The following is a 16,425-nucleotide window of genomic DNA, read 5'->3' as shown; positions in this document are numbered from 1 at the left end:
AACCCCACAAGGCAAGCTTTGGTGAAAATACTGTGTAAAAGAAACTCACACACACTGATGATGCAGGTGTTAACTGGTATAAGCACTTAGGAAAACTGTAGTTACCAAGCATCGGTTGTATACTTGGTTTACGGTGCTTCCCTAGGAATTTTACATATTCCAAGAAGTAAGTGTAAGGCAGAAAGGAATCACACACACTTCCAAAAGCAACAGGCAAAGGGGTTCTCCACCATGGGGCAAGACTGAGCAGAAAGCAGAACTAGGCTGTACTTTGACAAAATGTCAAAGTCTAAGAACACTGAAGTCTAAAAATCACCTTCACATTAAACATTTGGAACAGTTCTCAGGCCAACATAGACACTTCTCTATTTTTAAATGGGCAAAATCTCTGTAGAGTATGGAAGATACTCTGTCCCAGGAGAACAGCAGTCGATCTCAAAGGCAAGAGCACAAAAACCTGTCAGTCCACACTCACAAGGACTGCAGGTGCTCCACTATTTTGCAGAAGAAGCAAAGGAGAGAGAAGGGAGAAGAGGAGGAGGGAGAGGATGGAGGAGGAAAAAGGAGGGAAAGACAGAGACAGTCAGACAGACAGCCATTGTGGAACACTCTCTTGAAACCGATACGAAAGCCAAAATAAACCTCACTTACTTCTGATACACTGAGTGATGTGAAAATATTGGCAGAGACATTTGAGGAGACTCCCTAACTTATCTAAAAAGAAAAAAAAACACTAGATAATATTTTTTAAAAAAAGAAAAACACTAGGCACAGTATTAAAAAAAACTTCAGTATTTATTTACATTGCATTTACTTTCAAAAGGCTGAAGAAGCTGAGAAAATACATTCATAAAGGAAGTAATTTCATCTTACCAAACCTATTTATACTTTCTCATGAAACCAAACAAAGATTTAATTTAGATTTACAGGTCTAAGAGAACCCAAAGAATTCATCCAGCTCAACCTTCCGTCTAGCTAAGACTCACATCACACAGCTGTGGGCAGAAGCAAACCTACTCCACATCCACACATCTGCAGGCTGATACATGGGAGATCAAAGAGCCAGCGTTAGATTTCACAGCAACTGGCAAATCTGCAAGAAAAGGCACAGCCAACACAATGCAAGACATTAGGGACTTTTGCACAATAACAACAACAACAACAAAATGGGATGTACACAAAGATCACAATTGACAACAAAGTTAATGTACCACAGTAACAGCACCCAGTGTGGGTTTTATTCAAGTATGTACATTATTCTTAGGCTTGGTTTTCACAGACGTGTCAGGGAGGAGAAAGCACACACAAGAACTTTGCATGCTACAGAAAACAACAAATAGAAGAGAGAGAACACTTTACCTTTAGACTTTCCACATTCCCAAGCCTGTTGCACCACCACTATACACTTGGCTTGTAATCGTTCACTGATTTGTACATCTCTAAAAACAGCATTGAAATTTATAAAAATACTGACAACGGCTCAACATGGTAAGAGTCAGGTCATCTGACAGCTTCTTTGAAACCCCCTATTTCAGTAGTTTATAACTTAGCATTCTTGAACCTCGACTGACTCAAAACTGTCTCGAGCACTGAGGTCTCTAAAGCTTCGTTGCTGCATCACATCCGGAAACTTCTCGTCCTCTGAAATGGCTGGAAAGGCTTCCTCAGCGCCCACATGAACAGCTGCGGTTTGGGCTTGGGCTTTTCAGGGAAGAGAAGTGCTTCGCTCTCTGGTGTAGGAAATCGCTCCTGGTAGACTTCAGGGTACGATTTCTGAAACTGAACGGGAGTCCAATATGAGTCAAAAAAAAAAGACACAGAAGAGCCACAAGAATTGGACAGTCCAATTGTAAAACTTCTTGATCCCTGCTCTCCTTTACTTAAACTATTCAATGCTGGTGCCCACAGCTCCACCTCACTTTTCCTTTGATCCAGTCTGCAGATGAAATTGTCCTTGTAATCAGATCCCTCAAAATGTTCTCACTGTCCACTCTAACTAGACCTCACTGTGAAAACCAGTAAGTCTGAACAGGAAATACCTTGTGTTTACACAAAGAGAAGTCTGACCCAACGACGTTTTGCCATTTCTATGCTTCTCCAGCTTAGACTGGCCAGCTTCTACCCAACAAAGAGAAGAGAGGAATGCCGGAGGTATTATCCAAGGACTATTTAAAGGAAGGGCATGTATTCTTCCTTCAATATTTGCCACTCCAACATTAGCAGAAGAAACATGAGAAAGAGGCCCAGATCCCTGATGTCCAGGGAATAATCCTATGTATGCAGTGTCTGGGAACAGTGAAGAACAAAATCAAGAGTGGCGAGGCCCCACTTCCAATTCCAGCATGACAAGGTAGAGGCTGGCCTGGGTGACAGACAGAGGGAGACTCTATCTAAAAAAATAAAAAACAAACAAACAGAAAACTAAATACCATCCACCAAAGTGAAGACCAGGCTTTGAGGATGGTCAAAGTACAGGTTAGGCTGGGATGGCAAATGTCCTCCTGGTGCCGTGTTTCGAATGCTTGGTTCCCAACAGGGGGCATGGCTTGGGGAGGTCTTGAAAACTGTGACGCTGAGCCTGGCTGAAGGAAGTGAACCGCTGGAAGCAGGTCCCTGCAGGTATCTTACCCTCCCCTTTTTCACAGATGCTCTCTGGCCCTTGGTGGCATGAAAAGTCTTTATGCATGCTCCTGATGCCACACCTTAAACTCTTCCAGCATCCCTTACCTGCCACAATGAATATACCCTCTCATACTGGGGGCCCATTAAACCTTCCCCAACCCTTAAGTTGCTTCTATCAGTCTTTCTTCCACAGCAACAAAATCTAAGTGATGTGGTGACATGAGGCAGTGACGTGAGGCGGGGAGCCTTTTCTGAATGAAGACTGTTCTCTAAGACCCTCGGCTGTGCTGCCCCACTCAAGAGGAACTCAGTTTGGCTGATGGGAACACTTAGTGGGGCCTGAGACAGGAAACCACGCTGATAATGCCTATCTAAAAATAATAGTTCCTGCAAGGTGGCTCAGTGGCTAGAAGTGCCTTTGCAGAAGCCGAACACCAAGGTGCACCAGACAACTACTTCCTAACAGGTGTCTTGACTTCTACATGCATGCTGTGGTATAGGCACCTGCACACACGCATGCACATGCGCGTGTGCACATACACACACACACACACACACACACACACACACACACACACACATTAAATATTTTTCTTATAGTCAGTTTCCATGAAGTAATTGTTTGGCTGATTCATATCATGTCAGGTAGCAAAGCTAATGGCAACTATTAGAATTTAACTCTACGAGAGAAGTATTCAATGATGTAAAACATGATAGAACTGGAAAAATGACTGCAGTGTTCCAATCAACCAAATTTCTGCAACACAGAACCTAAATGATAAACTCACATGCCCTGATAAGATTTACATAAAGCCCGTGAAAAGAGAGAATAAAAGGAAGACGCAGCAAGAACAGAGGAGAGGGAGAAGCCTCCCCAAGAGCATCCTAATCACCTGCTTCAGCTTCTTCTTCTTCTCCTTGTTGGAGAGTTTGGCATCTGCTATGACTTCTTCCAACAAGGCTGCCAGAGGCTCCTGAGAGCCATATGCCCTTTGGTATTCAAATTCTTCTGGACTGATTTGACGGCAAAAAGAAGGCGCAGACAATGTGATGTCCATATCAGCTCCTGGGTATTTTATCTGAGGCAAGGCAAGGAATCAGAGTAAATCAAAACCAGCTTGTCTCCTGGTAGGAGTGGGATATTTTCTTCAGTTTGCATGGGAGGAGGGGCATATTGAAAAGGAGTGTGTTTTCATGATTTCAAAAGAATAACATTTAAAGCCATGGTCTTACATTTAAAATACTAGATTGTTTTATTTTTCTGAACTTGAGACTCATTCTAAAACAAAACAAAACAAACAAACAAACAAAAAAACCAATAAACAACAAAGAACTCCTATATGTGCCCTTCAATGAGATCTGAAATTTAAGTAGAAACTAGGGGCTGGAGAGTGGGTGGTGGAGCACTTTCTAGAAAAGCCTGGAGAGCCCAGCTTGATCTCCAGGAGCCATGTGCAGCCGTCACTGACTTTACAGCCACAGCGCAACTCCGTCTTTACCAGACCAAGCTCATCTGCGGACAGATTAATCAGCATAGCCCACCCTTGATCCTCAAACCACAGGGCTCACAGGCTAAGCCACTGTGATCTACCTGCTCTGTATGTGAGCACACAAACCACAGGGCTCACAAGCTAAGCCGCTGTGATCTACCTGCCCTATATGTGAGCACACAAACCACAGGGCTCACAGGCTAGGCCACTGTGATCTACCTGCCCTGTATGTGAGCACACAAACCACAGGGCTCACAGGCTAGGCCACTGTGATCTACCTGCTCTGTGTGTGAGCACACAAACCACAGGGCTCACAGGCTAGGCCACTGTGATCTACCTGCCCTGTATGTGAGCACACAAACCACAGGGCTCACAGGCTAGGCCACTGTGATCTACCTGCCCTGTATGTGAGCACACAAACCCAGCAAGGACCAGGAACGACAACGGCTGCTCTAGCCTCCCTTGTGAAGACTGGAGGAAGCTTTTCATCGTTACTCTTCAAAGTCCAAGTCATAAAAATATTAGGACTGAAAAAAATATTAAACTAAAACACTAGTCAGATTATGTGTTTTACCAATGCAAAAGGCAAGGGTGCGTGTGTGTATATACATATATAATAAACATACACACACATACATGTATTACTCACACATATACATGGAGATTATGTTCAAAGAAGAGGAAAAGGGGAAATGACCACTTATTTTCTTATGCCACTGACATAAATTAAATTGAAACAATCAAATGATGTAGGAGAGTCTTCTATCTATCTGTTGCTTTCATTGGTTAATTAATAAAGAAGACTGCTTGGCCTGATAGGTCAGAACATGGGTAGGCAGGGAAGACAAAACAGAATTGTGGGAGAAAGAAAACAGAGGCAGATGCCATGATTCTCCGACCAGAGATGGACATGGGTTAGAATCCTCCCGGTAAGCCACAACCTCCTGGTGCTACACACATTAGGCGGCCAAGGAGCCAGGAGGGATGAAAAGCAGCCCATCGCTCCTTCTACAATCAAACTAAAAGGAAATTTGGCAATATGCTGCCAATACTTAAAATATATTTAAGGTCTTTGATCCAGCAATGACGCACTTAGGAATTTCCTATTGGAAAATAATTGTAGATCAGCCTTCTCCCCTCAAAAATCTAGCTATAAGAATATTTACTAATGCATTGCTTGCAAAGCAGAGAGAGATAAAGAGACAATCTAAATATCAACCAGAGATGGATATGGTAGCTCATGTCTATAATCCCAAAACTCAGGAAGCTGAGGCAGGAAGATTGTCTCCAAATTCAAGGTCAGCCTGAACTACATAATGAGTTCCAGGTCATGGTGGTCTTCAGTATGAGACCCTGCCTTAAAAACATAAAGTAAAATACAACTAAAAATTAAAAACCAAGAGCACCACAGTCAATTATGTATACATTCCTAATATGGAATACGGATGGTATCAATAAAGGTATTATTGATACCGCATACCAATAACATCACTACATTGTTATTGTAGACCAATAGCAATCACATACCAATAACAACAGCCTCAACAGCAGTTTGCTACATGACAGACATTAAAACATTACTGTTAGCACTTTCTATATATTCTTTTTTTTAAAAAAAAACTTTATTTAACTTTATTTCATGCACATTGAACTAGATTTGAACTAGTAAATCTTGAACTAGATTTAAAGACAGCTGCGAGCTGCCATGTGGGTGCTGGGAATTGAACCCGGGTCCTCTGGAGGAAGAGTCAGTGCTCTTAACCACTGAGCCATCTCACCAGCCCCGTTTCTATATATTCTAACCAAACAAAATATTAACTATCATTCCAATTTTACAGAAAAGGAAAAAGAGATAAAGCACAGTAATAGCCTACTAAGAAGGCACAGCAAAGAAAAGGACACATCATTAACTCAAACACTATTTACCTGCAGAGTGTGCTCTTGGTACTAGTGTCAATCAAGAAGATTTGAAGATAGGAGATAATGTTCCATTGTATTACTAAGTAAGAAAAATTAAGTTACTAAAAATAAGTGAGACAAAGAAAAGAATGGAGAAAGGAGGAAGGGAGAAATAGAAAAAGATAAGAAAATATATATTACAGACATTTTAGTGTAACTGCTAATTTTCTATATGTGTAATCTGTATTTCCAAACTTGTTCAATGTATTAGGTTGACCCACATAGCAGTGACTGATACAATTAACCAAGCACACATCCCACGGCTACCCACGGCAACAGCAGACTCATGCAGGGTTTAGTACACGCCAAGATCTATTGTAAGCACTTTGCTCACATCAGCTCACTTAATCCTTATGACAGATGTCAGGAGGAGACTGGCAGACTTACTTGGCTTCCAGCTGTCAATCTTATAGGACTGACAATGTCCCATCTTTACCTGAACTCTTCGCAGATGAGCCACGCGCTCCTCTATGGAGGTCTGCAGGGCCAAAGGAACTTTCAGAATCTCCTGGTAATTGTCCATCAGAAATGTGACCAAACGAGCAGCTAGCAACTCATCTAAGTCCACTTCGTCCTTAGAACACAAGATGCACCGAGAAAATGTCTGAACCATCTAAAAAGAAAAGAAGAAGAGGGTGAAATCAGCAGAAATGTGTGGTCTTGTTGCTATCTCTAAACTGAGTGCCAGTTAGTCTGCAAAAGAGAAATGTGAAGAGTTGGGGAGAAGGGACAAGGTGCACATCCCACCAGGCACCAAGTCACACGTGGCCAACTCAAATAGAAATCTCGGCTTAAGAGACTTACCAGGGAGAAGCTTGCCTAAGGAATTGTTGAAACTCTATTTTATATAAGGTTTTATATGCATATATATTTGTATGCATACATACATATACATATGCACATATATTCTGAAAATTATATGAATTTATCACTTTAAAGTTCAAAGTACTCATAGCCAATTGACCAAATAATACCCCAGTTCCACTGGTTGTATTTACTTTGTGTTCCCCAACTGTCATCTTTTCCTAGCTAACTTAGTTTCTCTGCAATTTGAGATACACACTTGAGAATTATCTTTGTGTATCAAGTGACAAGACTCCTTTTATGGTAACCAGAAATACAAATATCTAACTAATATAAACAATACAGCTTCCATGGAATTCATATCATCACTTCCTTCCACTCTATGCTCTGGAGTAACCTCTTTCCCTTTCCCTGTAATTTTATTGCCAACCATCTCACATCAAAACCTACAATCATAAAGCGACATGGGGCTGTTCATTAAGTATCAAGACTAGCTTTCATCAGCACTGTGTCACGTTATCTTCATATCTGCATATATAAGGAAAGGCAGAAATTTTTGCTTTGAAACAATAAATTTCAATAGATTTAAGAATGCTTTGAAATCATGCTTAAAATTTTATACTTACATACATAAGTAAGTGTGTGTGTGTGTGTGTGTGTGTGTGTGTGCGCGCGCGCGCGTGTGTGCTGTTAAAGGAAAGAGGTAAAACTTTTCTTTGACTTTTCGAAAGGGTTCCTTTTACACAAGAAGGAATCAAGAGTCACCCTAGTGGGCAGTGCTTGTTCCTCTAAGGATGCGCTGGGGATCCCCAGGAAGTGAGTGGTGGCTTCAAGAGCATGAGAAGGACACACATGTATTAAAGTGACAACCTCCCTACAAGACTCTTCTTGAGGAAAACTGAGAGAAGGCAGCGGCAGGAAGAAGCATGGAGAAGAGATGCCGCTAGAGCATATGAAGTTCCAACTAGGAGGAAGTTGTAGGAATCTATCCATGGCACCCCAGCCATAGCTACTAATAACAATACATGGACTGTGTCAACACTGCTGGAAACGTGGTCAACAAATAATGAATAAATAAATAAAGTGATGGACATATTAATTAGTTTTAATTCAATATTTCTAAAGTGAGTCTATATATGTGAAGAGCACACGAATCCATAAACGCATGAAATTGCCAATTGAAAAAAAAAATCTCCCTCTCCTCCCATATTGTCTAGCACAACTAAGTACTCTGCTCCCGCCTGCTTGAATCCACTCCTTCAGCTGCTTCTACCATTGCCCGTGCTGTCTCTCTCACTTATTACAATAACAAGGACTCCTCAATGTCCCCTGTGCCAGAACAAGAGAATGGGTTTCTTATGCTGCCTGCCCTCTTTCATTGTCTTCGTGTTGATGGTAGATAACAATTTATACAATGTAAGCAAGGACATAGTAGCTGTCTATGGAGGGAGTGCCTGTTCCCCACCCCCTCTTCACTTTGCACCATGTTCTTCAAGGTCCTTAGGCTGAAAGCAAAGGAAGTCTGGGTGGACAGAGGGCTGCGCTCTCCAGCAAGCCTCCCTCCTGCTCTCAACTGACTGCTCAGAACAGGGACTTGGTTGCATTTCAGACTGAAAACAGGGGTCATAGTAGATGGTAGCAGTCAACCTACCAGCGTGCGGGTGCCGAAGCCATCACACAGCGGCGGCATCTCTTTGTTTAAGCAGATCCTTGCCATCATCCTCATCAGCAGCTGCAGCTTTCTCCTGTTTTCAGGAGGCAGAAGGAGACAACAAATCTGAAAAGCTTCGATTGCCATCTTCTCTTTCTGCAGCAAACCTGATTCAAAGAAGTTTCGCCTTTTAGTACCCAGCCCACTTGACTGGGCCTCCTTCCTCACAGTTTTACAGTTAAAATTATACAAAGTGTTCTCACATATTCAGTTATGCCTGGCAAGGTGCACAATATACATGCACTGTGACTCACAAGTCAGTACAGAAAATGCAAACCGTGAAGCCATTCAGCAGGCATGAGAGGGAGACAAACAACCATTTTCCCTCCTAGCTACAACCACACAGACAGACGGAACGAGTTCATAGCTCTCTTTCCCACTAAACTAGAAGCAGGTCCTGCCAGCACCAAAGCCCAACTCTAAAACCTACAGTGATCAAGAATACAACACATAAAATGTCATATTAACAGAAGGACAATCATGGTCATCTTGACAGCTTCAGAAAAGGCATTTAATAAACTCAACATCCTTCCAAGATAAAAATTCTGAACAAATTAAGTATAGAAGGACCATAACGAGGGGCTGGGGAGATGGCTCAGAGGTTGGGAGCACTGGCTGCTCTTTCAGAGGACCACAGTTCAATTTCCAAGACCCACATGGCAGCTCACAACATTTGTGGTTCCCCTTTCCAGAGGCTCTGACACCCTCATGCCGCTGAACATATAAGCAGTTGAAAACATCAATGCACACAAAATAAAAATAAATAAATTTCTTTAAATTTTTTAAAATTCATCTTCAAAAAGAAAAAGCAACAAAAACACAAAGGACCATAACTAAACACAATAAAAAACATTTACAGTGATAAATAGCTGGGACCAGAGAAGTAGTTCAGCAGATAAAAATGCTGGCCAGACAAACCTGATGGCCTGAACGTGACCCCAGAATCATTGTAAAAAGCCCAACACTGTTGTGCTTCTGTAAGCACGCCTACAATAAGGTGGAAGGCAGAGAAGAAATTGCCCGGAAGATCACAGGCTGCTTAGCCTGGAGGAGAAAGCGGAGACAAGCAGACAGTCTCAGAATGAGGGAGAGGGGAACAACCGATGCCCAAAAGTTGCCACACATGGGTCCCAACACACATGCACATTCTCTTACACAAACACACAGAGGAAGGGAGGGAGAGGTAAAAAGGTACTTTTGTTTGAGAGAGAAACATATGATTTCCATTATACTGATGGGGGAAAGCTGAATGCGTTCACTAAGACCTGGACTGAGAAAAGCATGCCCATGTTCTCTGCTCACTATCCAACACAGCTGTGCTTGATTGCACACAGCTGCAGACAGTACACCACCTGACTTCCAAATATGACATGGGGGGTGGAGGGTGGTTTTTAGAGGACTCTTGTGCAAATCCCAGCACTCATGTCAGGCCGCTCACAACTGCAGCCTCAGGAGATCCAATTCTCTCTCTGGGTCCCTGCTGACACCAGCTACACAGACACACACACAAAACTGAACAGTATAAACAAAAGGAACAGAATGAACCCATGCCCTTACAACCAACTGACTTTCAACAGAGGTGCTAAGGACACGCACAGGAGGGCCATCCCAACAGTGTTGAAGACTACCCGCATACAGACAAGTAAAACTAGATCCCTAGCCCTTACCAGTCTCACCAAACACAACCCAAAATGGATAAAAACTTCAGTGTAAGGCTTGACATTATGAAACTTCTAGAAGAAAAGACAGGTTGACCTCAAACCCACAGCATTCCTCCCGCTTCAGCTTCCCAGCTCTTAAATGAGATTATTGTGTTACATAACATAAGCTAGGAATAAAAAGTCAAGTGCCTCATGACCTCAATTAGATATGGAATCTAAAGAGTTGATCACACAGAACTGAGAGGAAATGAGGTGAAGGAGGAGCACTGACCAGTGTGCGCTGAGAGGCACAGACGATGAGAAGGCTCTGGACCCTACAGCATAGTCAAGTGGCAACAGATACAAGAACACCAAAAAGCTGTACGAAAATAGTTTTGATGTTTTATGAAGAAGAAGAGGAAGAAAAAGGAGGAGGAGAGGAGGAGGAAGAAGAGGAGAAGGAGGAGGTGGTGGTGGTGGAAGAAAAGGAAGAAAAAGAGGAGCAGCTTTGGGCCAGCAGGATGGCTCAGCAGGTGAATGAAGGCACTGCCACCAAACCTGATGACCTGAGTTTTGAACTGTGGGAACTACAGAGTAGAAAGTGAAAACTGACTCTCACAAGTTTTCTTCTGACTTCTGCAACTGTATCATGACATGTACATGCACCCACACACATACAGAAATGTAGATTAAAACTTTTAAATGCCTGCACTTCATCACCAAGATGTGGCATGATCAATTAAACTCACTTTAGGCTTCCTCACACTTATACACCAGTACCTCGCTACAGCTTTAACCCATCTGTTCTGAATGATCAATGAGATATATCTTATTGTGTGCTCCTTAGGAAATCATCTCTCTTTTACAAAATATCTTTTAAAAGTTTGTGCCCTTTTTATTGTATTAATTGTCTTATTGCTTAAGAGTTCTGAATATATTCCAATGTGCTCATTACTTTATCCGTTGCTGTAGCAAAATAATTGGAAAGGGGCAACTTAAGGAAGAACTTCTGGCCTCCAGTTCAAGGGTATTGTCCCCGAGGGGGAGGGGCGACAGCGGCAGGAATTTGGGTGGTCGGTCATGCTGTGTGCTCGTAGAGAAAGAGTTATGAACACCAGCTCTCAGTCCCCTTTCTCCTTCATATTCAGTCGGGCTAGAATGACATTGTGCACAGTTAAGAGGGGTCTTCCCAGCTCAATTAGTCTAACCCAGACACTCTCGGAGACAGCGGGCCGTTTCCATAATGACTCCATTCTAGTCTACTATTTTATGTGTATGAGTGCTTTGCCTGCGTGTATGTCTGTGTACCACATGTGTGCCTGGTGCCAACGGGGGACAAAAGGACATCGGATCAGCCACATGTGGGTACCTGGAATCAAATCCAGGACATCTGGAAGAGCAGTCAGTGCTTTTAACCACTGAGCCATCTCTCCAGCCCCTCCAACAGGGATTCTAAAGCCCACCAGTTCCACACTCAAAATAACTACAGCACCTAACTTCAAGCATTTTCTAAGATACATAATAAGCATATGCTACTCCAGGCTCTTTTCCTTGCATTTTAACGGTGTATTCCTTTTTAAATTTATTTTTATTTCTCAGAATATATTTCTTGTGCCTTACATTTTTATTGTTTCTGTTTACCTTTCAATAGCTATAAACTCAATCTAAAGAAATATTTCTTTGCCTTGGAAAACAAAAACTAAATGGCAAAGCTTTCATGATGCCATGTGCTTATCTGACATTGTTTTAGAGCAAGATGGCAGTTGAACAGCCAGAGTCTGAAAGACACAGGGATAATTCTGGTAGCTCTAGGAGGAAGTGTTGACAAATGATAACTACTGGCTGCATCTGTGAGGGAGGAAACACTGCTAGAACATTCTAAAGTGACTCACGGGCCAAAAGGGAAACGGGGTTAATTAAATGTCTCAGTGGCATTTGACGAAAACACAGACTTTGGAAGTTGCTGGAAACAGACAAGGCTGGAGCATCTCAGCGTCAACACTCACAACTGTAACAACACCCACAGGTCACACACACTGCTAAGGGCTTTTCCTTCCCTCAGGAGCCATTGGCAGAAGGCTTACGTAGTGGGAGGAGCACTTGCAGAGGCCCTGCAGAGAGCCCTGCAGAGAGGACAGCCCTCTCCCCTCTCCGTGGCTCCTGTTTTCTTCATGCTTAGAGACAGAGAGCATCTGAACCACAGATGAGCTTTTTGAGCAGAACATTTTCAGGCCTGCTGGGACTCTTGGATGGTCCAGTCTACATTTCTCTATAACTCAACTTGTTTCTCTCTGTAACTGAGAGCCAAGGGCCCGCTAATCTCAATATCATGCAGGACCTGTCCATCCTCCTGGGAGAGGAGCTGTTACGGTGAGAACTGCCCGTGAGCTGACCTGTTCTGGCTATGCCAGACACGTCTCCATTTTGGGTACCGGATGAGGCAGGTACTCGTATCAGCCCCACATCTTCCTCTTGCCACTGTTGCTGCTGGTGCTGCTGTTCATGGGTAGTTCTTCCGAGGAGCTGGCATGCCAGCCAGCAGGGGCCACAGGCCACAGTTTCCTCGAAGTGGTTGCTGTCCTGGTGCAGAGGCATCAGAGGCTCCACAAAATCATACTATATTACTCGGGGATGAATATTTATCTGGGGCCACAGCAAGACTATCTATCATTCTTGGACAAAAAAACGCAAGTCTAATCTCTCCGAACCTTGTCTACAGTTTCTGGTGGAGTAATCCAAACACGAGACGTGAAGCCAATTTTATTGAATTTTTATTGTTTAAGCTTTCTGTATGTATATCTTTGCCTACCCAAGACTGCAAAAATCCTCTCCTACATTTTCTTCTGGTGGATTTTAGGTTGATTTGTTTTGTTTGAGTCTATGATCCACTTTAATTTAAGTTTGAACAAGTATGAAAAAATACAGAGGCTCATCTTTTCCAGTTGTTCTAACATCATTTACTGAAAATATTATCTTTTCTCTTGGTTTCTTTTGAAAAACCTCTTGGCTATTGGTATATAAAACTATGAAATGAAATATAAAGCAATGAAATAATAAAACTCTAGGAAGGCCTAGAAGTCCCAAAAAAAGCCAATAGAGTCATGTCTGTTGAAAGGGAGGGAGGGGTCAAAGTTTCATTTTTATTGAAAACATATAAAGAAAAAAGATTATATTGAACCAAGAGGATTTAAAATACATACCGATTGACAAGATTTTTTTGCTTAAAGAAAGACACAGCAAGAGAATCTAATTCTTTGGAGATTTTTAAGGAAAGGCAAGCAGGTTACCACAGCGAATTATTCAAAAGTAGATATAGGCTCCCCATGCTCAAGATGACATCCTTTCTTACATGAATCTCAAATACAGCATGTAATGATCCCTTCGGCTCTTGGGCTCAGAAAGTTTTTTACTCATTCAAATACTGGATAAAAATGAACCATATTTCATATTACATTTTAAAATAATTTTATCTTTATCTTGCTGAAATGGTATGGGAAGAATCTTAGACTTTCCTCCTGAAAGTACTATCAATCATCTTAGTGATGACGGATATAAATAACTTATACATTGGGTTACATCCTAGGAAAATCGAGACACTTCCCTAAATTGCTACCTTTAGGGAATACCTAACTCCACTGTGTTTCAACAAGCATTGGAGATATTTGAGGGTGAATAGATATCTCTATCTTGACCCATCTGCATCTTCAGAAGCTCCAGTAACAAGATGTGAGCCCAGAAATCAGATGACATCACCACCAAGAACAAGAGTCCTCTGTCTGGGCGAGCACACTAACCAGTCTCCTTCTGAGAAAGTAACAAGGACCCTGAGGTTTCCTGGAGAACATACGGCAGGTAAACACCACATACTGTTGACAAGTCACCTGACAACAGTGAAAACACCCAGCCATTTGGTTATTCTACACTATAAGCCTACACAACTTTCTGGCGCGTGCGCATGTGTGCAGCGTGCATACACACGCGCGCACACACACACACACAGATCTCATACTACTGAGACAGACGATCCAGTGCACAATGACTAGTGAATGACAGTGCCTATTTCAAGCCGGGAGGAAATGACAAATAACAAAGCTGTCATCTCAGCCTTCCAGCTCAGTAGCAGGGAAACCAGGCGCCACTGCTGAGATGCAATAATTAAGAAACAAGAATTGAGTGAACTCAGTCAAAGCCTGAGAAGCAATGCAGCAGCAGCTGGAAGCCATGTTCGCAAACACTTGCTCCTTCTACTAGAAGGACATCGACTTGTCCCAGCAAAACCTCGAGTTTCAGACTCGCAGATTCCGCCATTTTCCTTTTTAAGAAGCTGTAAAAATTAATTTGTCTATGAACCTCCTGTATCTTAAAATATGCAAGTTAATCAAGCTTCTTTTAAAAAAATCAGACACATAGTTCAAACTAGAGATGCTTACAGGATATTTAAAGAAGCAAGGCTAGCACAAACCAACAGCAGGATCGCTCGGTTTCTAAAACCCTACTGACATCCATCTCATTTGCTTATCCACCTTCATTCCCCTCAATATGCAAATTACCAAATGCTACACAAGTCAATGGACTCTGTGTAGTGGGCTATGGAGCATGGGTAAAGGTTGACACTCATGGTGGAAAAGAAAGAACCGTCGACAGTTGGCTTGGTCAGACTGCTGAACCAAACTGAGTATTTTGTAATTATTGGTAAAGAATAAGTCTTGCATCTCCAAACATGTCAAATCAGGTTTTTTTTTTTTCCTTCCTGATCCCCATCCCATACTTTTTAAATGTTGTCCGATTCCTGAGACAGGATCTTGCTATGTAGCCCAGGCTGGCCTCAAATGTGTACTCTCTCCATCTGAACTTTCTAAGTGCTAGGATTATAGACATGGCCGCCACACCTGTGTCTATTAAAATGGGCTTGAGACGTCCAATTTCATACATCAATCGTGACTACCAGTTCTCAGGGTCCAGCTCTGGTCACAAGGTCCACCACGTTCAATCCAACAGAGGCGTGAACCTCCACAGAAGAGAATATAAGCTAAAGTGACAATCACGTCCATTGAAAACTGCTGGACAATTTCCAGCTTCGACACAAAGTAGACTGATTACTCCCTTTAAAGACAACATCCTGCTTCAATCTAGGCAACATGTGATTTCAATCAAGGCAGCATCCTATTTCAATCAAAGTCAAGAAGCTTAAGAGATGAATCAACTCTACGAAATTCAAACTACATCTCTAGATACTTCCTTTATCCACAGACTGTATTAGATACTCTTTGTTAATTATAATCTTCCAGTCTGGGTTTTCTTTCTGCACTATAGGAAGATAGTTAATTTTTTTTTAAACAGTGATTTCCAATGCCGGTGTTCACTTTGGAAGGACTGATAATAGAGCAGGTTAACACATTTTACCAGACACATTTAATAGTTCTGATGGTTTGACTGAAAATGCCCCCTGAAAAGGGAGTGGCACTATTAGGAGGTATGGCCTTGCTGGCATAGGTGTGGTCTTGTTGGCTGAAGTGTGCCACCGTGGAAGTGGGCTTTGAGGTCTCATATATGCTCAAGATACTGCCCGGTGTCTTGGTTCACTTCCTGTCACCCGTGAACCGAAGAGGTAGAATTCTCCAACACCACATCTGCCTGCACACCGCCATACTCCCAGTCACCATGAAAACATACTAAACCTCTGAAACCATAAGCTACCACCTCAATTAAATGTTTTCCTTTTTAATTGTTGCATGGTCATTGTGTCTCTTCACAGCAATAGAAACCCTAAGACAATAGTCTATTCTGGCTTACAGCTAAAGGCAATAAATTCCTAATACTCATCATTCTTTACCTCAAATCCTTTATTTTATGAGTTAACTAATTCTGATATCAATTTGGAATGGAGCCAGCTTAAACTCCTAGCTCAGCTCAAAATAAATAACTGTAAAGAATAAATGATATTTTAAAAAAGATTCATCAGAATTTATATTTAAAAAAAAATGTTCCAAGTCATTCTGTTTCCAAATCAAATAATTTTACATAATATTAAAAAATGGGAAATGAGAAGGAACTATAAAAACTGATTTTTCAATCCAGTCTTTAAAACTCTAGTCTAACCAATGCTAATGGCAAAAAGGATAATGAGAACCTACTCATTTAGTCCATAAGCACCCGCAACAGCAGCAAGTGTTCATCATTAGCCATGAGATGCATACAT

The 16,425-nt window shown here is 42.0% G+C and overlaps 1 protein-coding gene across 1 annotated transcript in view; it reads right to left on the bottom strand.

Annotated features, from left to right (window-relative positions):
• Positions 1 to 776: 776 nt before the first annotated feature.
• Positions 777 to 16,425, bottom strand: part of Depdc1b (DEP domain containing 1B) — a 60,009-nt gene continuing 44,360 nt past the window's right edge. The window contains exons 8-11 of the mRNA XM_048442990.3: positions 8,527 to 8,693; positions 6,508 to 6,684; positions 3,516 to 3,701; positions 777 to 1,779 (exon numbers count right to left, since the gene is read on the bottom strand). Coding sequence (XP_048298947.3) covers positions 1,618 to 1,779; positions 3,516 to 3,701; positions 6,508 to 6,684; positions 8,527 to 8,693 — 692 coding nt within the window. The 3' untranslated portion in view covers positions 777 to 1,617. The remainder of the gene's footprint in view (positions 1,780 to 3,515; positions 3,702 to 6,507; positions 6,685 to 8,526; positions 8,694 to 16,425) is intronic.

Source organism: Myodes glareolus, chromosome 15 (genome assembly GCF_982192425.1).
Source record: "Myodes glareolus chromosome 15, mMyoGla1.1, whole genome shotgun sequence".
NCBI lineage: Eukaryota > Metazoa > Chordata > Mammalia > Rodentia > Cricetidae > Myodes > Myodes glareolus.
This window is presented reverse-complemented; position numbering and strand designations above follow the sequence as displayed.